This window comes from Mustela putorius, unplaced genomic scaffold (genome assembly GCF_011764305.1).
Source record: "Mustela putorius furo isolate JIRA1106 unplaced genomic scaffold, ASM1176430v1.1 tig00000127_pilon_pilon_pilon, whole genome shotgun sequence".
Classification (NCBI taxonomy): Eukaryota; Metazoa; Chordata; class Mammalia; order Carnivora; family Mustelidae; genus Mustela; species Mustela putorius.
The window spans coordinates 3,334,712-3,357,184 of NW_025421288.1; the positions used below are offsets into that span (position 1 = coordinate 3,334,712).

Here is a 22,473-nt window from a genome sequence, read left to right on the forward strand (position 1 = left end):
TCTTTTTTCTCGCCTTTGGGTAAATTTTTTTTTCTTTTTAATTTTTACCCTTTTCTTTTTTTAATATTTTTTGACTAGTTTATCTAATATATATATATATTTTTCTTTTTTATATTTTTCTTTATTCATTTTCATTTTTTAAAATTCTTTCCTTTTCTTTTTTTTTCTCTTTTTTTTTTCTTTCTTCCTTTTTGAACCTCTTTTTATCCCCTTTCTCCTCCCTCACGATTTGGGATCTCTTCTGATTTGGTTAAAGCATATTTTCCTGGGGTTGTTGCAACCCTTTTAGTATTTTACTTGCTCCTTCATATACCCTTATCTGGGCAAAATGACAAGACGGAAAAATTCAACACAAAAAAAAGAACAAGAGGCAGTACCGAAGGCTAGGGACCTAATCAATACAGACATTGGTAATATGTCAGATCTAGAGTTCAGAATGACAATTCTCAAGGTTCTAGCCGGGCTCGAAAAAGGCATGGATGATATTAGAGAAACCCTCTTGGGAGATATAAAAGCCCTTTCTGGAGAAATAAAAGAACTAAAATCTAACCAAGTTGAAATAAAAAAAGCTATTAATGAGGTGCATTCAAAATGGAGGCTCTCACTGCTAGGATAAATGAGGCAGAAGAAAGAATTAGTGATATAGAAGACCAAATGACAGAGAATAAAGAAGCTGAGCCAAAGAGGGACAAACAGCTACTGGACCACGAGGGGAGAATTCGAGAGATAAGTGACACCATAAGACGAAACAACATTAGAATAATTGGGATTCCAGAAGAAGAAGAAAGAGAGAGGGGAGCAGAAGGTATACTGGAGAGAATTATTGGGGAGAATTTCCCCAATATGGCAAAGGGAACTAGCATCAAAATTCAGGAGGTTCAGAGAACGCCCCTCAAAATCAATAAGAATAGGCCCACACCCCATCACCTAATAGTAAAATTCACAAGTCTTAGTGACAAAGAGAAAATCCTGAAAGCAGCCTGGGAAAAGAAGTCTGTAACATACAATGGTAAAAATATTAGATTGGCAGCTGACTTATCCACAGAGACCTGGCAGGCCAGAAAGAGCTGGCATGATATTTTCAGAGCACTAAACGAAGAAAACATGCAGCCAAGAATACTATATCCAGCTAGGCTATCATTGAAAATAGAAGGAGAGACTAAAAGCTTCCAGGACAAACAAAAACTGAAAGAATTTGCAAGCACCAAACCGGCTCTACAGGAAAAATTGAAAGGGGTCCTCTAAGCAAAGAGAGAGCCTACAAGTGGTAGATCAGAAAGGAACAGAGACCATATACAGTAACAGTCACCTTACAGGCAATACAATGGCACTAAATTCATATCTCTCAATAGTTACCCTGAATGTTAATGGGCTAAATGCCCCTGTCAAAAGACACAGGGTATCAGAATGGATAAAAAAACAAAACTCATCTATATGTGGCCTCCAAGAAACTCATTTGAAGCCCGAAGACACCTCCAGATTTAAAGTGAGGGGGTGGAAAAGAATTTACCATGCTAATGGACATCAGAAAAAGGCAGAAGTGGCAATCCTTATATCAGATCAATTAGATTTTAAGCCAAAGACTATAATAAGAGATGAGGAAGGACACTATATCATACTCAAAGGGTCTGTCCAACAAGAAGATCTAACAATTTTAAATATCTATGCCCCCAACGTGGGAGCAGCCAACTATATAAACCAATTAATAACAAAAATCAAAGAAACACATCAACAATAATACAGCAATAGTAGGGGACTTTAACACTCCCATCACTGAAATGGACAGATCATCCAAGCAAAAGATCAGCAAGGAAACTGGACCAGATGGACATCACAGATATATTCAGAACATTTCATCCCAAAGCAACAGAATACACATTCTTCTTTAGTGCACATGGAACATTCTCCAGAATAGATCACATCCTCGGTCCTAAATCAGGACTCAACTGGTATCAAAAGATTGGGATCATTCCCTGCACATTTTCAGACAACAATGCTCTAAAGCTAGAACTCAACCACAAAAGGAAGTTTGGAAAGAACCCAAATACATGGAGACTAAACAGCATCCTTCTAAAGAATGAATGGGTCAACCGGGAAATTAAAGAAGAATTGAAGAAAATCATGGAAACAAATGATAATGAAAATACAATGGTTCAAAATCTGTGGGACACAACAAAGGCAGTCTTGAGAGGAAAATATATAGCAGTACAAGCCTTTCTCAAGAAACAAGAAAGGTCTCAGGTACACAACCTAACCCTACACCTAAAGGAGTTGGAGACAGAACAAGAAAGAAACCCTAAGCCCAGCAGGAGAAGAGAAATCATAAAGATCAGAGCAGAAATCAATGAAATAGAAACCAAAAAAACAATAGAACAAATGAACGAAACTAGGAGCTGGTTCTTTGAAAGAATTAATAATAACCCCTGGCCCAACTTATCAAAAAGAAAAGAGAAAGGACCCAAATAAATAAAATCATGAATGAAAGAGGAGAGATCACAACTAACACCAAAGAAATACAAACTATTATAAGAAATACTATGAGCAACTCTACACCAACAAATTTGATAATCTGGAAGAAATGGATGCATTCCTAAAAACATATAAACTACCACAACTGAACCAGGAAGAAATAGAAAGCCTGAAGAGACCCATAACCAGTAAGGAGATTGAAACAGTCATCAAAAATCTCCAAACAAACAAAAGCCCAGGGCCAGACGGCTTCCTGGGGGAATTCTACCAAACATTTAAAGAAGAACTAATTCCTATTCTCCTGAAACTGTTCCAAAAAATAGAAATGGAAGGAAAACTTCCAAACTCATTTTATGAGGCCAGCATCACCTTGATCCCAAAACCAGTCAAGGATCCCATCAAAAAAGTGAGCTATAGACCAATATCCTTGATGAACACAGATGCGAAAATACTCAACAAAATACTAGCCAATAGGATTCAACAGTACATTAAAAGGATTATTCACCACGACCAAGGGGGATTTATTCCAGGGCTGCAAGGTTGGTTCAACATCCGCAAATCAGTCAATGTGATATGACATATCAATAAAAGAAAGAACAAGAACCATATGATACTCTCAATAGATGCTGAAAAAGCATTTGACAAAGTACAGCATCCCGTCCTGATCAAAACTCTTCAAAGTGTAGGGATAGAGGGCACATACCTCAATATCACCAAAGCCATCTATGAAAAACCCACCACAAATATCATATTCAATGGAGAAAAACTGAAAGCTTTTCCCCTAAGGTCAGGAACACGGCAGGGATGTCCATTATCACCACTGCTATTCAACATAGTACTAGAGGTCCTAGCCTCAGCAATCAGACAACAAAAGGAAATTAAAGGCATCCAAATTGGCAAAGAAGAAGTCAAATTATCACTCTTCGCAGATGATATGATACTATATGTGGAAAACCCAAAAGACTCCACTCCAAAACTGCTAGAACTTGTACAGGAATTCAGTAAAGTGTCAGGATATAAAATCAATGCACAGAAATCAGTTGCATTTCTCTACACCAACAACAAGACAGAAGAAAGAGAAATTAAGGAGTCAATCCCATTTACAATTGCACCCCAAACCATAAGATACCAAGGAATATACCTAAACAAAGAGGCACAGAATCTATACTCAGAAAACTATAAAGTACTCATGAAAGAAATTGAGGAAGACACAAAGAAATGGGAAAATGTTCCATGCTCCTGGATTGGAAGAATAAATATTGTGAAAATGTCTATGCTACCTAAAGCAATCTACACATTTAATGCAATTCCTATCAAAGTACCATCCATCTTTTTCAAAGAAATGGAACAAATAATTCTAAAATTTATATGGAACCAGAAAAGACCTCGAATAGCCAAAGCGATATTGAAAAAGAAAGCCAAAGTTGGTACATCACAATTCCGGACTTCAAGCTCTATTACAAAGCTGTCATCATCAAGACAGCATGGTACTGGCACAAAAACAGACACATAGATCAATGGAACAGAATAGAGAGCCCAGAAATAGACCACCAACTCTATGGTCAACTCATCTTCCACAAAGCAGGAAAGAATGTCCAATGGAAAAAAGACAGCCTCTTTAATAAATGTTGCTGGGAAAATTGGGCAGCCACATGCAGAAAAATGAAATTGGACCATTTCCTTACACCACACACGAAAATAGACTCCAAATGGATGAAGGACCTCAATGTGCAAAAGGAATCCATCAAAATCCTTGAGGAGAACACAGGCAGCAACCTCTTTGACCTCAGCCGCAGCAACATCTTCCTAGGAACATCGCCGAAGGCAAGGGAAGCAAGGGCAAAAATGAACTATTGGGATTTCATCAAGATCAAAAGCTTTTGCACAGCAAAGGAAACAGTTAACAAAATCAAAAGACAACTGACAGAATGGGAGAAGATATTTGCAAACGACATATCAGATAAAGGACTAGTGTCCAAAATCTATGAAGAACTTAGCAAACTCAACACCCAAAGAACAAATAATCCAATCAAGAAATGGGCAGAGGACATGAACAGACATTTCTGCAAAGAAGACATCCAGATGGCCAACAGACACATGAAAAAGTGCTCCATATCCCTCGGCATCAGGGAAATACAAATCAAAACCACAATGAGGTATCACCTCACACCAGTCAGAATGGCTAAAAGCAACAAGTCAGGAAATGACAGATGCTGGCGAGGATGCGGAGAAAGGGGAACCCTCCTACACTGTTGGTGGGAATGCAAGCTGGTGCAGCCACTCTGGAAAACAGCATGGAGGTTCCTCAAAATGTTGAAAATAGAACTGCCCTATGACCCAGCAATACCACTACTGGGTATTTACCCTAAAGATACAAACGTAGTGATCCAAAGGGGCACGTGCACCCAAATGTTTATAGCAGCAATGTCCACAATAGCCAAACTATGGAAAGAACCTAGATGTCCATCAACAGATGAATGGATAAGAGGATGTGGTATATATACACAATGGAATACTATGCAGCCATCAAAAGAAATGAAATCTTGCCATTTGCAACAACATGGATGGAACTAGAGCGTATCATGCTTAGCGAAATAAGTCAAGTGGAGAAAGACAACTATCATATGATCTCCCTCATATGAGGAAGTGGTGACGCAACATGGGGGCTTAAGTGGGTAGAAGAAGAATCAATGAAACAAGATGGAATTGGGAGGGAGACAAACCGTAAGTGACTCTTAATCTCACAAAACAAACTGAGGGTTGCTGGGGGGAGGGAAGTTGGGAGAAGGGGGTGGAATTATGGACATTGGGGAGGGTATGGGCTTTGGTGAGTGCTGTGAAGTGTGTAAACCTGGTGATTCACAGACCTGTACCCCTGGGGATAAAAATATATGTTTATAAAAAATAAAAAATTTAAAAAAAAAAGAAATGTCAGCAGGAGAAAGCTTGATTTATTTATCTTCTTGCATTCAATAAAGAATTTATTATTGTTATTTCCTTAATTTTAACAGCTTTAAGGTTTCACAACATTTATCTAAGGCTTTCTTTGAGGCATCCTTCACCTCTTTGTTCCTTAAACTATAGATCAGGGGATTCAACATTGGGATCACCACTGTGTAAAATACAGATGCCATTTTATCTGTGTCCAGGGAATGATTTGATTTAGGCTGTAGGTACATAAAGATCAAGGTGCCATAGAAAATAGTGACAGCCACCATATGGGAGCCACAGGTAGAAATGGCCTTGCGTCGCCCCTGGGTAGAGCGGATCCTTAATATGGCTGCAATGATAAAGATGTAGGAGGTGAGGACGATGGAAGAGGAACAGATCATATCAAAACCAGCAAAGGCAAAGATCAGAATTTCCTTGATGTGTGTGTCTGAACAGGACAGAGCCAAGAGAGGGAGGTCATCACAGTAGAAATGGTTAATTACATTGGGGCCACAGTAAGTTAGACGGAAGGTGATAATAGTATGGAATAGGGCAACCAGAAAGCTGTATATATATGGCACTGCCACTAATTGAATGCAGAGTCTTCTTGACATCAGTGTTGAATAGTGCAGAGGACTACAGATAGCTACATAGCGATCATAGGCCATGGAAGACAAAAGGAAACACTCAGTGATCATGAAGGTGAGAAAACAGCCCAGCTGTGTTGCACAAGCATGGAAAGAAATAGTATTGAGTTCCACAACAAAATTCACCATCATCTTTGGTGTGATAGCAGAGGAGTAGCAAACATCAACAAAGGCCAAGTGACTGAGGAAATAGTACATAGGTGTGTGGAGTCGAGCATCAATCCTGATTAAGGTTATCAACCCCAGGTTGCCCAGCACTGTGACCAGATAGATGATGAAAAACACCACAAAGCATGGGGCCTGAAGCTCTGGCCAGTCTGTAATTCCCTTTAGAATGAACTCAGTGACATAGGTGATATTGACATTGGCCATTTATCCCAGTGAATTTTGTTGATTTTGTTGCAAGTTGAAGAATACAAATCATGCTTCTCATGGCCCTTGTCACTGTTGACAAAAGATGATTGCTGGTGTCTTCTTGCCTTGAACCATGTTGTCTTGTGGGCAAAAAGTACACGTTAGCTCTCTGATGACATGCATCCTTGCCTCAGGGAGAGGAGTCCCATGCTCTCAGAATAGCTTTCTTGAAAGTTGTTTTGCTTTGTAATTTTTAAGAACATGGAAGGGTGCTGGTTAAAATTGCAATACCACCTGATAGAAAACACTTGAGACCACTAAGATTTCAGTGTTTTTGTTGCTACTATCTTTTCTTTGTATGCATATAAATATAGCAGCACAGAAACAGGTAACTCATAAATGAAGCTATGTTAATATTAATATTAAGGTGGAGTTTGGATTCCAAACTCAAGAAACTTTTAAATCACCCTAGAAACAAGACTACCTACAGACATTTGTTAAAGTGCTCATACAAAAGAGCATTTATGATTTTGTATCTACCTTACTATTCTCTGGATTATTTTATCAATTCCTCTAATTTTTTAAAAGTATTTTTTTTCATAGTCTCCAATTATTTTCTATAGGTTTTTCTAAAGCAAACACTGTCTCAAAGTCTTCCTATTTATTCTGTCATTTCCACATCTCTGTCAATTTTGAGGGAAAGTCCTCAAAATCACTGACATAGTTCAGCTGAAGATTTACTTAATAAGCACTGTTGTTTCTTGTTTCATTGTATCCTTCCTAAAGTGAGTTTTGTCTTAAAGTTGACTGCACATTGAATCACATATGGAGTGTTTTAACATCTCAATGCCCAGGAACCCCCTACCAGTTTAATCAAAATGTCTGGTTAGTACCCAGGCATCAGTATTTTAAAGCCCCCCAGGGGATTCCTATATACAGACATGTTTGGGAAAAAGTAGCCTAAAAAACAAATTCATGAGAATGGCAAGCAAAAATCAGCCATATTTTCAAACTTACTTTTATTTCTCTTTTGGTTTTGTTTGCCTGACCTATGGCTGAATATGTTTGAGTAACAGTGACTCCACCATGCCAGAGGAAATCACATTGGAGTATGGCTATTTCTACTCACATGAAAAGACTCACCAAAGTATATGTGGACAAGAATATTTTCAAGAAAATTAATTTTCAATCCCTCCATTATTTTTATCTGTTCCTTTCTGAAACTCATTTGTCTGAGAAGGCATCTGTGATCTTGGTTTTTTGTTTGTTTTGTTTTCATCTTCCCTTTTCAAAACTCACACTTTTCACATTTCACAAATGCAAGGTGTATCTCTCACTTACCTGGAATGTGTGTATGATTCCTTGTCCAACAGTTAGACATTTAGATAATTCCTTTCATATGACTGCATAAATATACCCCCATCTCATTAATAAGATAAATTTCAAATAAAAGTTAAATCCGTATCGAACAATTATGCATCAACATCAGGAGTATATCAGTTATTTCAATCACTTACTTGTGATTACAACTCAAATAGAAATATTTTACTAATGTAATATATAAAAGCTATAGAATCTATTGTTACAATAATAAAATTCTAGTGTGTGTGTGCATGTATTTGAGTTTTAGGGGAGTAAGGAAAAATGGCCAGGGAAATACTTTCTATAACATAATATATTACATTAGGTTTACTTTTTCTTTTGATGGAAATTGAATGAATAAATGAATTTAAGGACAAAAAAATGTTTTATGCTACCTAATTTTACAAAGGAGTCTCTTATTTTCAATGGATGATGGCAATTATTTATTACCATAATATTACACTATTTTTAGGCATATATGTGTATGTATGTGTACATATATCTGTATATACATAAATTCATATATATATGAATGCCAATACTTATAACATGAAAAACTACATCTTTTATACCTATTTGAGCTATTGGTGAAACATTTTAGATGTTTACTTAAATATGTATAGCAAGACAAATACTTGTTATTTTCAGTTATTTGAGTACCAAATTAATTGGTGATGATCATTTTTAGTCCGTAGTTGGATCCTGTTTTTAACAAAAAAGAACTTCATTTATTTGGTTCTCCATCAGTCTTTATAAGATTCCATTTTGCCCATCGAGGTTCTCAAAACATAGTTTTTGAGCACATTAAATCTTTTCTTTGTACAAATTCTTTAAGGGTTTGCCTCTTCTTAATAAGGATTAGGGAACTACCCCTGATGTGTCTACACACTTTGGCAATTAACATAATGGGAAAATTTTACACAGAAAATGAGTTCAATAGACAGGGAAGAAGGAAATAGTCATTGATAATCCTCTTCTCTCCTATCCACTGCTCTATACACCAAGTTATTCTCTATTTACTCACTGTCTAGTCTTATCCAGGTCTTGTTCCCTGCTTTTTATAAGGGTCTGTATGGTTTCTCCAAGCCAAGCATCCATCATTCCAGGGCTTCACCAAGCTTGCTTTCTTCTCCAGAACTTACCAGGCTCCAGAGGCACACTGAACACCACCAGTATACTAGGTGTACAGGTGTACAGATGTGCAAACAATGTGACTTCTTCAGCCATCAGTGCTCCCTTTGTGTGTCCCAAAACACATACCAATGACATGGCATAACATAAAAAAGGGTTAGGAAGCATGGGTGTAAGACTGATTATCTTAAAACCCTTCTTGAGGCATCAAGAACATCTCTTCTGAGAAGCAAAATTAGAAAAATGAAATCCAGTGGATTTCTATTTTATGTCAGGATTCAAAAATTACAGTGAGTACTCATTCTTTATTTATTACAAAACATTTGGTGTTTCCAAAGGCCAAGAGAGATAAACACTGTTACCAGCACTTAAGTGTAGAGCCATTCTTGGTCGTCCATTCTTATAATAGAATTTTAGACAGAAAAACCCACCCGCTCATGTATTTCTACTCCATTGGCTATATAATAACAACTAGCTTTTGTGGGTACTACTGTAGGACAGAGGGTGATTCAAGATTATCTCGCTAACTCAATATGAGGTCATTTAAAGGAATGACAGACAGACAAACAGAAGGGAGGAAGGTAGGGATGGAAAGAAGGACAGAGAATTGGAGATGAATAAGGAAGCAGACATCCTTTAGAAAGTACCGAAAAGCAAAGAGTGTAACAATAAGGAGTATGAAACTAAGAAATGCAGTTAGGATGTTATAGGCATTTTCTCTAAAAGCAGGCTCATTTATTCCATCGACTACCACAACTCACCAAGAGGAGAGGTTTCTAATGGAAAACCTAGTCATTGGTAGAGCATTGGTGATTCACTCCATATACAAATTCCATGACTCACCTGGGCTTAGCAATAATCCTAAGCTATGAGTGAGCTCATTCTGAAGTTGTTTGGGTGATTTATTAGTTCCTAGATCCCTTTGGGTTTAAATTTGAACCTCTGGAGATATCTGAGAGCTTTTTTATCTGGAGATATCTGGAGACATCTGAGAGTTTTCTTTCTTATTTTTCTCAAATTAAGATGAGCTGGACAAATTATATTGGGGAGTTTAAAAAATCTTTTTAATTATCTGTATTCCTAAAGGAACCATACTTCAAGTACACCAATCAGACAATTTCCATGAAGGAAAAAGTAGACTATACTATTAGAAACAATATGAAAAGACTGTGAACCTTGGTTCATTTGAATAAAAATACAAGTTTTGTGAAAGGAAAAGACTAACACTTAAATCTTGAGTAACTAACGTGTTAGACCTTAGACAATGTCCATATATTTTTGGTCCTCAATTGTAAAATCAAATAAAAATTGTACATTCTTTATGATTTTGTGAGGATTGAATAAATTCATATATGGGAAGGATTCAGTAAACTCTATGGTAAGTAAGTTTTCAGAAGATGTTTTTTTAAAAAGTAAGAGGAGAAGTGCCTGGGTGGTTCAGTGGGTTAAGCCTCTGCCTTCAGCTCAGGTCATAATGCCAGGATCCTAGGATGGAGGCCCGCATCGGGCTCTCTGCTCAGAAGGGAACCTGCTTCCCCCTCTTTCTTTCCCTGCCTCTCTGCCTACTTATGATCTCTCTCTCTCTCTCTGTCAAATAAATAAAATCTTAAAAAAAAAAAACTAAGAGAAAACAAAAAGTAAATAAAGCCAAAATAATCCAAAATCATACCTGAAAACCAGTTTCAGATTCTACCTTGGTGAGTCTATATAAAAAAGAAAATGTGTTTTTATTAATAGTAAAATCCAGTTTCTTACCAAATTTCAAACTAGAAAGCCATTTTTAAGCCTAGTATATATCATACATTACTAGATAAGTGTGTGTGTAAAACAAAACTCATAGAAGAAGCAAACATTCCTGGAAAATGTTTCTACTGCTTCCAAGTTCTCCCAATCTTTTGTACTTTCCAATCCAACTTTTCCCTCCACCACTGAAGCCAATTCTTTATAGCTTGTCTGATAATTATCCTACTGATACAGACAATGAACACTCTTCAGTTCTTTGTCAGATTTCCTCTGGAACCTGGAAAAATGTATATTGTATCCTTATCATTTAATAAACCACACTTTTTTCAGCTTTTATTTCTTAATCATGGTAAAAAACATTTCACATGAGATGGAACCTCTTTGGCAATTTCTTAAGTGCACAATACAGCACTGTTAACTATAGACAAAATGTTGCACAGCAGAGCCCTAGAACATATGGACCTTTTCTACCCATTGACAAACAACTCTCATTTCCTTCAACCCCCGGTCCCTGGAAGCCACCATTCTACTCTTTCTATGAGTCAATGTTAGATGCCTCATTCTTCTACTTAGAATAATGCAGTGTTCATCCTTCTGTAGCTGGCTTATTGCACTTAGTGTAATATCTTCATGTTCTTACATACGGCAGAATTTCCTCCTTCTTCACAGCTGAAGGATATTCTATTGTAGGTATATGCCATATTTTCTTTATGGGCATTTAAGTTGCTTCTGCACTGTGGTTATTGGGAAAAATGATGCAAGAAATGTGAGGATTTCGATATCTCTTCTAGATCTTGATTTCAAGTTTTTGAGATATATATCCAAAAGTGAGATTGATGAAGGATAAGGTAGTTCTATTTTCATTTTTTTGAGGAAGCCTCTATAACGTTTTCCATAGCAGCTATACCATAGTGTATTCCTATCAATTAGGTATAAGACAATTTCTCCACATCCTTACCAACACTAACCCTTGCATTCAATTTTTGAAGGTCTTACAACTAATTATTTGCATCTTTTTCAATGTAAACATCCAGGGTCATCTAACTTAACATGGTCATTTAAACAGATGAGGAAACTAAGCCTTCTCAACTTAAACAATTCTCTCTTAAACAGCTTTCTCCTATAAATAGATAGAAGAACATCTCTCTTCACTAATGATAATATATACAAACATTTATTTAGGGTCACTCATATTGTTCCAGGCACTTGTGTGTTGTGTGTGTGTCTGTGTGTAATTTTTATTTATTTATATATGATATTATATAAATTTTTATACATTATATGTACATTTAATTTTCACAACAATCCTGTGATATAACTATCATTATTACTGTCAAAGGAGGAAACCAAAGTATAGAGAGATTGGGCATCTTGCTTAAGGTCACCCACTGAGTAAGTGAAAAATCATATTTTGACCCCAGAGACATAACCATGAATTGGTTGTGAATTCTCGTCCTTTCTCTGCTTTAAGCATACACAGAGTAACCGCATCTCCTAAACATGCATGAGAGCTGGATCCAACTAAATGCAGCCATAAGGAGGTTGTGACAAGAGGTTTGATGGCACCAAGAGAGGGAGGTCAGTGCCCTTCGTCCCTGCCCCTGCTCTCGCCTCACTTTGGTACCATGTCTTAAGCAGAAGATGCAACCCTCCCTCTGGGTTCCTCCAGTCAGCCCCTCATCCACAGCCTTCCTCCCATTGGGCTTCTCCAACTCCCTATGTCCCTTCAAACCTTGAAGTAATGATATGACTGCACTTTTCTTAGGTTCTAAGTGCATTACAATTCTTTGCTTGTTAACATCTCTTCATTTGAATTATATAGTTTTATTCTCAGGAATCTGATCAATAATTCTCAAATTCCTTTGCAAGTAATCTTACTTTTTTGTTGTTTTTGAAAATTAAACGTTTTGGGAAGTTTCTAGTCAGTAAGATCACTTCTATTTAAGTGGAGGTGGGTGTATTCTAAGACCTTTGGGTAAATGAAGAACCCAAGATGGGATTTAAAGAATGGATAAGATTACTATTCCTAGAAATGATCTGTAAGGTACATGGATTTTTACTACATGCTTAATATATTAACTCAACATTTTATCCATGTGATCAAAATTATGTATCTTCAGTGAGATATGTGTGGATATGAGGAAGCAAAAACATTTTTTGAGAATTGTCAGGTGGGATCTAGTCTGACACTAAAAGCTAAGCTGTAGTATCATATCAATAATATTAATGATATGTCAATAATTTCACAGAGCACCAACATGAGAAAAGTTTACTGGGTAATGGTAATGAAGCAAGACAAAAAGAGAGTCACTCAGTAATAATGTCATAGATCTAGACAAAATCGAGAACACTGTGTCTAAACCACAAAAATGGTCAAACATCTTTTCCATCTGGCTAATATAAGGGACTGTGTCTTCTTTACCAACTAAAGCTTTAACCTGACTCCAATTTGTCCATGATCTAAATAAGAACCATTAACATATCAAATTATAAAAACACAGTCACTCAATGACTGCAACTAATCCAGAATGCAAACATGCTTTCTTGAACCCTACCATAAATAAATTCACAGGATAAAATCCCATATCAAGCTTGATATCTAAGCCCCCTTATTGAGATGGACCTGTTTCCCATGGTGTTAAACCTCCCTTGTTGAAACAAGTAACAGTAACACAACTTTGACTAGAGGTTCTCGCTGGAGGTCTTTGTCTGGAGAACACTGATAGATGAAATGGTGTGAATTCTGGGATTTATTTCAAAATAAATTTGGGGGGCTAGTGAATGGGGTAAGAAGTATGGATAAATTAAATCCAAACAATTAATGTAGACTCTGAAGCTGGACAATTGTTATTGGGGTAGGGATTATTATATCAAATCTTCTCATTTTGTGTGTCTTTGAAAATGTCCCTACTAAAAATAATTACTAATAATAATTCATTAATTAAAAGGATAAACACATTTTAAAATTTGTAAGTAGTCATACTAGCTGGTGAGGTTAAAATATCAATACATCTCTATTAAAAGTATTATCAAGGAGACCAGGAAATCTGTACAAAACAAAAATAAGAGAAATAAAATTTTTAAAGAAAGGAATAAAAACATGTTTCATAAATAATGTGATCAGCAAAACCCAAGGAAATCAATGAATCAGAATAATTAAATTTCACCAGAAATGGCACTCTTACTTACCAGAAATGTTAAAAACACGATGGTGATCACAGCTTTGTAATAAAGCTTGAAATCAGGTAGCGTGATGCCCCCAGTTTTATTTTTTTTTCAACATTTCCTCAGCAATTCGGGGTCTCTTCTGATTCCATACAAATTTTAGGATTATTTGCTCCAGCTCTCTGAAAAATACTGGTGGAACTTTGATTGGAATGGTATTAAAAGTATAGATTGCTCTAGGCAGTATAGACATTTTAACAATGTTTATTCTTCTGATCCAAGAGCATGGAATGGTCTTCCATCTTTTTGTGTCTTCTTCAATTTCTTTCATGGGTGTTCTGTAGTTCCTTAAGTACAGTTCCTTTACCTCTTTGGTTAGGTTTATTCCCAGGTATCTTATGGTTCTTGGTGCTATAGTAAATGGAATCGATTCTCTAATTTCCCTTTCTGTATTTTCATTGTTAGTGTATAAGAAAGCCACTGATTTCTGTACATTGACTTTGCTCCAGTGGAGACATACAAATGGCTATCAGACACATGAAAAAATGTTCATCATCACTAGCCATCACGGAGATTCAAAGTAAAACCACATTGAGATACCACCTTACACCAGTTAGATTGGCCAAAATTAGCAAGACAGGAAACAACATGTGTTGGAGAGGATGTGGAGAAAGGGGAACCCTCTTACACTGTTGGTGGGAATGCAAGTTGGTGCAGCCACTTTGGAGAACAGTGTGGAGATTCCTCAAGAAATTAAAAATAGAGCTTCCCTATGACCCTGCAATTGCACTAGTGGGTATTTTTACACCAAAAATACAGATGTAGTGAAAAGAAGGGCCATCTGTACCCCAATGTTTATAGCAACAATGGCCACGGTCGCCAAACTGTGGAAAGAACCAAGATGCCCTTCAACGGACGAATGGATGAGGAAGATGTGGTCCATATACACTATGGAGTATTATGCCTCCATCAGAAAGGATGAATACCCAAACTTTGTAGGAACATGGACAGGACTGGAAGAGATTATGCTGAGTAAAATAAGTCTATCAGAGAGAGTGAATTATCATATGGTTTCACTTATTTGTGGAGCATAACAAATAGCATGGAGTACATGGGGAGATGGAGAGGAGAAGGGAGTTGAGGGAAACTGGAAGGGGAGGTGAGCCATGAGAGACTATGGACTCTGAAAAACAATCTGAGGGTTTTGAAGGGGCAGGGGGTGGGAGGTCGGCGTACCAGGTGGTGGGTATTATAGAGGGCATGGATTGCATGGAGCACTGGGTGTGGTGCAAAAATGATGAATACTGTTATGCTGAAAATAAATAAAAAATAAATTTAAAGAAAACACAAAAAAATAGAAAAATTAAAAAAAAATAAAAAACACAGTCATGATTTTAGGCTTGTGAGATCAACCCCATTTCAGGTTCCATGCTCAGTGCAGAGACTGCTTGACTCTCTCCCCCTCCCTCCACCCCACCGCCCAAATAAATAAATAAATCTTAAAAAAAAAAAACAAAGTGGGAAAAATCTATTAACAATCTTGTGAGGTCTATTATATATGTGTGTATTAAACTAAGACATACTCAAAAATATTCAAATAAAAAGGCACTAAAGAAATATAGAAATAATAATCTACTATGTTGTTTCTTTTCTTTTAGGTCATTTTATTCAAATTATTCCCCTAATTACTGAATATTATTTTTAAAGTGTTTATTTTATTTATATTATTTTATTTATCATGTAGCTCAGAGTCTAATGAGAGAGACAGACAAAGAAAATGCATATAATATAGCATGAGAAATATAACAGTGACTTAAGGAAGACACAGTATCCTGAGAAATAATCAATCAGCATTCTTCCTTCTTTGGAAGATTAGTTAAGAGAAAATTATGTGAATTTAGTGAAAATTTTACCAAGATGTTAACTTTTGACCTTGTACTAAGAAGATGAGAGATTTAGTCATTACAGAGAGGAAAAACTATGGGATAATATTTCAGTGATACAGAATATGCAAAGACAAAATGGATAGCTACAATCAATGAAGGAAAGGAATTTCATGGTGGACAGGAAAGGAAAAAGCAGGAGAAATTAGAAAAGACAGTCAGGACCATGGATACACAACATTGTAGATCATAATAATGAGTTTTGCCTAAACCCCATATGTAGAAACATTACAATTTGTGGAATTCAAAATGGAAAAAAAATTACATGTTGCAACTGATGTGTATCCCATGAAAAATGAGAGAATTTAGAGGTGTGATTAACAGTTTACTATTCCCTGGGTGTGATGTGGAATTCATTGTTAGAGTGGGATTCTTGTTTGGGAAAGAATAAGAATTACTTTTTGATTCACATGTATGTAGACATTTTTATACCTTGTCTGGCACATAATAAGCACCCAATGAATTTTAGTGCTTCTTAATTATGACCATTAATATTCTACTCATGATCATTATATGATCAATTTGTAGTTTGCAAAGTAATTAAAATCTGTTATGCGTTTACTCTTCAAAATAACCCCTTGCTATTAGTAGCATTTTCATTTCTTAATTGAGGCTCAGAATTTATGGCCTTCGCAAGAGCACATGTGTAGACAGCAGAAGGGTCTGCTTGCAAACCTAGATCTGACTCCACATCCCCTTCTCTTCCCACTACAATATCTTATCTCCCAAAGGAAGGCAGTTCAAGGTAGAGGAAATAGCCATCCCCGAGGAATCAGATGATAATCTCCACACACTCAAACTAAACTGCAGATTCATTAATTCTACTCTGAAACTTTATGTTTGCTGAAATGGGTTTCATTTAATATGTCCCCATGAAAAAGCTGAAAACCTTGTCATTTTAATAAGGCCCCTTGAAACTGATTATCAAGTAGCCTCTGTGAAGCAATTACAGTAGGGAATTCTGTTTGCAATGAAGAGTTTTTAATAAGACACAGAGAGACAATTTCATCATCAACACTGGAGTAACTCTGACTTCAGTTTTTTCTTAATGACCATCAATTATTTAATTAAAATCACCAGATGAAGAAGGGCAGTACAGAAGGTGGCATTTCCCTTAGTTTCTCAGATATTCTGAACCTTTAGAGCCATTTAGCATTCTACCCTAAAATACTGGAACATTCAAAACAAATTTTGAATAAAAGAATTATAATTTTTTTTTTAAATCACAAAATGTAGAAATAGGAACTGTTACAGTTATAGTAGAAAACATGCCTTGGAAAGAAATTTAAATAACATGTAAAATCCTGATATATTGATGGTAAAAATGGTAATCATAAGTAGTAAATTTTCATATACTCTATGAGCCCAATTTAATGAAATACATAAAAATATAAAGGAAAAAGAGAAAATCAAAAGTCCCCCTAAATTTAAAGAACAGTTACCTCTGGTAGATGATATGAATTTGTATGTGACATATATTTATTTTTATATTTGCATTTCTATCTTCCCATGTATAAAATTTTATAATCAGCATACATATACATATACTTCATTTATATTCTGTAAAATATTTATTTTACAAAAGAAAGGATATATAAAAATGCTTTTGATAAATTTCTAAAACTCCAAGATATTTATTATAATCAGAAGCTAGTCAAGTTTATTGAATTATTCTAGTAAATAAAATGATACTTTTAAATTGTAAATTAATAAGAAAGACGGGTTATTTAATTAAATAACATCAAGGCAGTTGGCTATTTGGACAAAGAGTTTAGGTTCTTGTCTTAAGTCATTCAACAAATTAATGAAACGTGACTTTAAATGTCAACTCTCTAAAATATAAATAAAGGGGATTTGTTATTATTTTCATGTCCACAACTTAGCAAAGAAAAAATAAACAGAATTGTCGCTTAAAAATTTAGAACTTCTAGAGGCGTCTGGGTGGCTCAGTGGGTTAAAGCCTCTGCCTTCAACTTAGGTCATGATCCCAGGGACCTGGGACCAAGCCCCACATGGGGCTCTCTGCTCAGCAGGGAACCTGACTTCCTCTCTCTCTCTCTCTCTCTCTCTCTCTCGGCATGCCTCTCTGTCTCGGCATGCTTGCGATCTCTGTCTGTCAAATATATAAATAAAATACCTTTTAAAAAATTTAGAACTTCTAGATATAAAACTCACTCAGCTAGATAAGACAAATGATTAAATCAGAATCCCTCTAAAATGGTCACATAGGCAGAAAGGGACAATTACAAATAATGACATTAAAAATGGTTGTAATTTAAATTGCTTGCCATTTGATTTTGTTTCTCTTTGTTTTGTTTACATAAATCAGATTGGACATACATAACCAAAGACTAGTGATTTTATGGTGAGACAGTTCTAATTTGAATATGACCTAATGTCAAATTTGTTTCCTGGACTAATCTTTTCCTAATTAGAACTTTTTAATCATAGTTGTGCCCTGGAGTGTCAGTGACCCTAAGGTAGTCATGTTGTGGAACACTGGGAATTAACTTGCTAGGGAATAAAGACTCCATTGTATAAAGCCTATATCACTCATTCACGTACACTCACTATCATTGGATAGTGTCATTGGAAGGAGGCCCCTTTGAAAACATTCAGGAGAGGATTTCTTCCACAACCAGGTAGGTTAAACAGGTATGGTTTGTCATTTCCACAGACCTTCCCCAAGTCATCCAGTTTTCCCCATTAAAAAGAAAATAGATGACCCTGTCTGACTCCGCTCCAACTGGATGAAGCTAACATCTAAACGCAAGAATGAAATAATCCTCTTAATGCTCCCAGAATAAGCTATACCCCTCAGTAGCTCACTGAGACTAAGGCTTCCTTTGGAGGAAATATATTTCACTGTTGACAAAACTTCAGAAATCAGTTTCTGTAGAAGACAAGCTTTTATGTATGTATTGCCTTTCTCTTAGGAGAAAATCTTGATGGGTTCAAGAAATGTGTATTAAAAAGCTATTCAGAAGTGAAAGTAATACACAAAAATGGGGGCTGGTCTTTTCAAAATCTGAAATTGATGAAAATGTAGATTTTGCATTTTTTTCCTCTCTTTTAATGGTTGTACAAGGGAAGAAAATGAGCCTGATTCCAGTATGAGTACCAAGAAAAGTAACTCATAATAAAACTTCCACCTTTCAAACATCCAAAGTGATCCCATCAACACTTTCTCATTTCCCCTTCTGCTCTACACCCAGAGAAGGGAGATGCCAGCTCAGGAAGACAAGCCAGTTCCAAAATTCTATCCAAACACACCTTTCACAAGGTGAGCTTTGGTTCTACCAAGAAGGAAGAAAATGAATGAGAGAGAAAATTGTTTTCATGTCAGATTTTATGTATGTGAGTATGCATGTGTGTTTATACACATACACATATGCATATATATATCCATACACAACACTTATATATGTTTGTATGAATACATGTATGTGTGCATGTATGTATTTTGTGTAATTTTGGAGAATGCATTAGGTGCCATTTACAGTGTTAAGCTGAGTCAATAAAGGAAGAAGAGAAAATTTAAAAGATGATTTTTCTGACCACTTAGACAAAACTGTTTCCCTTTGGGTAATACCTTTGGGGAGAAAAAGAGATTTCACACACTGTCTATATGTATATGTGTATTTGATATGGTGAGAATTTCTTATCTTTTATTTTCCTCACAAAATTAAAGTGAACTTTCACAGTCTCAGAGGTGGAAAGAGACATGTAACTCCCCAAAACCACACCATGTAAGTTGTGATAACTACAGGCGAGTTATATATGGAATAAGATAAATTAATTCTGACTTTGGAGATGAAGGTGAGAAGACACTGAGGGTCAGGGGTCTAAGAAGACTGTGAATATGGTGGTAATTGGAGAAAGACATGGCTTCACATGTCTTATAAATACAGAATCCAATAAGGGAAATTGACTCACCAATAATGACTGACAGCTTGGATCCCTAAGCTGGACCAAGAGGTAATATTGATATATTCATAACTGTGAACATGAAAGCCATTGCCTTTTAAGAAATATTTTGTTTATTTATTTGAGAGAGACAGAGAGAACATGAGAGCGAGAAGGAGCACACAAACCAGGGGTGGGGTGGGGTGGGGGAAGGGCAGAGGGAGAGGGAGAAAGATTCCCTGCTGAGCAGGGAGCCAGATGCAGGGCTCCATCCCAGGCCCCTGGATCAGGACCTGAACTGAAGGCAGACACTTAAATGACTGAGTCACCCAGGCATCCAAAAGTCATTTTTGTGATAATGAAAACTTTACAAACATCATATGAAAAGAGTATTTTTTCTTGAAAATCATTCCTTCTTTTGACAAAGAGTTTGCCACCTTTTAAAAGTAAGAATGCATGCTATTGTTTCGCTGAGAATTTACCAGAAATGCTGGAAAACATTTCCAACTATAAACATTGGAAGTAATTAAAATAGAATACCATAAACACTATAATCCAAAGAACTATATTTAAAAAAAATACATATTCTATTCCTACTCACAAGCATATTATTTTTTAATTTTTAGATTGCAGTATTTGAAAATGAACTAACATATACACCTTAAAATTTGCCTAATTCACAAATAAAAACATTTAATGGTCCACTTTCCACATCGGATATCCTGTTTACCTTTTCATTTAGCATAAGGCGTACTTATTAAAATTGAAAAAAAAAGTATCTATTCAAAAAGACAAATTGATGCATTATGGGTTTTCTCCATGAAGAAAATAAAGGGGCAGGAAATAAAAATTTGTTTTCTTCTTCTTACCCAATATAATTTTTGTTTCTTTGTTATTTTTACTATATAGCCATCAATTTATTTGTTTATAGTTCCTCAATTTTTGACCTCAGAAAATTATGAACAGCCAGAGAGAACAGTTTGAAATGGGATGTATTTGTTTGTTTTTAAATTCCACCTCAATGAAATATAATTTCTGAAGCTAAAACACGCAAGAGTTGGCATCTGGTGACAATTCCTTGACTAAATAATTTGTCTCTGGATTTATCTTGTCTTTTTTCAGCAGTTAAGAGACTGGAATAAATGGCTGAAAGGAATAGAACCAAAGTGACGGAATTCATTCTTTTGGGTTTTTCAGTCCATAGAGAGTTTGAAGTCATTCTGTTTGTGCTCATTTCAGGGGTGTATACTCTAACTTTCATAGGGAACCTTGGGATGATTTCATTAATCCGATTGGATTCTCGACTTCACACACCCATGTACTTTTTTCTCAGTAATCTGGCCATTGTAGACCTCTGTTACTCTTCATCAGTAACCCCCAAATTCCTGGAAACCCTCCTAAGCAAGCACAAGTCTATATCTTTCTATGCATGTGCAACACAGCTGGGCTTTTTCCTGAACTTCCTGATTTCAGAGATGTTCCTTCTTGCAGTAATGGCTTATGATCGTTATGTGGCCATCTGCAATCCTCTTCTCTACATGGTGATTATGTCCCGAAAGGTGTGTATGCAACTGGTAATAGGCCCTTACTTATACAGCTTTTCTGTTGCTTTGCTCCATACAGTTGTTACTTTCCAACTGATTTACTGTGGCCCCAATATCATCAATCACTTCTATTGTGATGATGTCCCTTTGATGGCCCTCGCCTGCTCGGACACCAGCCTCAAAGAAATCTTGATTTTCATCTTTGCTGGATTCAACATGATCAGCTCTTTGACAACAGTTCTTATTTCTTACTTATACATAGTGGCCGCCATATTGAAAATCCAATCTACAGAAGGGAGGTGCAAAGCTTTTTCTACTTGTGCCTCTCACCTGACTGCTGTGACTATATTCTATGGGACTCTGATCTTCATGTATCTGCAGCCAAAATCAAACCATTCCCTTGACACAGACAAAATGGCCTCTGTGTTCTACACAATAGTAATTCCTATGCTAAACCCCATGATCTATAGCTTGAGGAACCAAGAGGTAAAAAATGCCTTAAGGAAAGCAATTGACAAATGTTATGTCCTGTTTTTAACAAAATTTAAAAAATGACTTGGAGTAATGTCTAACTTGGAGTAATGCCATATGTAGATACATTGTTTTTATAATCTTTTATAAGCTTTTGATGGGGTAAATTCATTTTTACCACCCTTTATATGAATAAAATTATTTTGTACATGAATTATATTTTTCATATAGTCTATAATAAGATGAAATGTTTAAAGGAGTAGAATTTAGACTTTTAACAAATTGTTACTGTTTAGGTATATCACCCAGATAATACTGGCCTCGATAGCTACTGTTCAAATGATAAGAGTCAACTGCTTCTTCACAGACCTGTACCCCTGGGGCAAATAATACATATATATTAATAAAAATAATTAATTAAAAAAAGTATGTTTGTATATTGGTGGAAGACAGAGAAGGGGGCAGGGAAGTTGGTGAAGTAAGTTTCTTGTCCATTCTGATGTCATTTCATAGCCTGCCCCCACCTCTACCTGGTCTGCTAACCACCAGTCCTCACTCTGCCTCTGACCACCACTAGATACATTGCTGGTCACTCCCTGGTATTATACAATTATCATGTCCTTTGAAAAGATGTCATTTTTCATTATGCAGATTTGAGAATCATGATTACCTTTTAGAAAGCTCTACTCTCCAAAGCAAAAATGTATACCTATCCTTAAATTCCCTAAGCAAAGCTGTGCTTTCCAAAGTTTCTTTGGAATATGGGGATATTTTGGGGGGATATGGGAACTTTACCGAGGATTAGGG

General features: G+C 36.1%; 2 protein-coding genes across 2 annotated transcripts; one reads left to right on the forward strand and one right to left on the reverse strand.

Moving 5' to 3' along the window:
* Window positions 1–5,459: 5,459 nt before the first annotated feature.
* On the reverse strand, window positions 5,460–6,419 carry LOC101683872 (olfactory receptor 1038). The gene has a single exon (XM_004782233.1). The coding sequence runs from the start codon at window positions 6,417–6,419 to the stop codon at window positions 5,460–5,462; it is 960 nt and encodes a 319-aa protein (XP_004782290.1).
* Window positions 6,420–20,793: 14,374 nt separating this feature from the next.
* LOC101687054 (olfactory receptor 1038-like) lies at window positions 20,794–21,750 on the forward strand. Its single transcript, XM_004782242.2, has one exon. It carries the CDS (start codon window positions 20,794–20,796, stop codon window positions 21,748–21,750), a length of 957 nt encoding a protein of 318 aa, XP_004782299.2.
* Window positions 21,751–22,473: the final 723 nt, after the last annotated feature.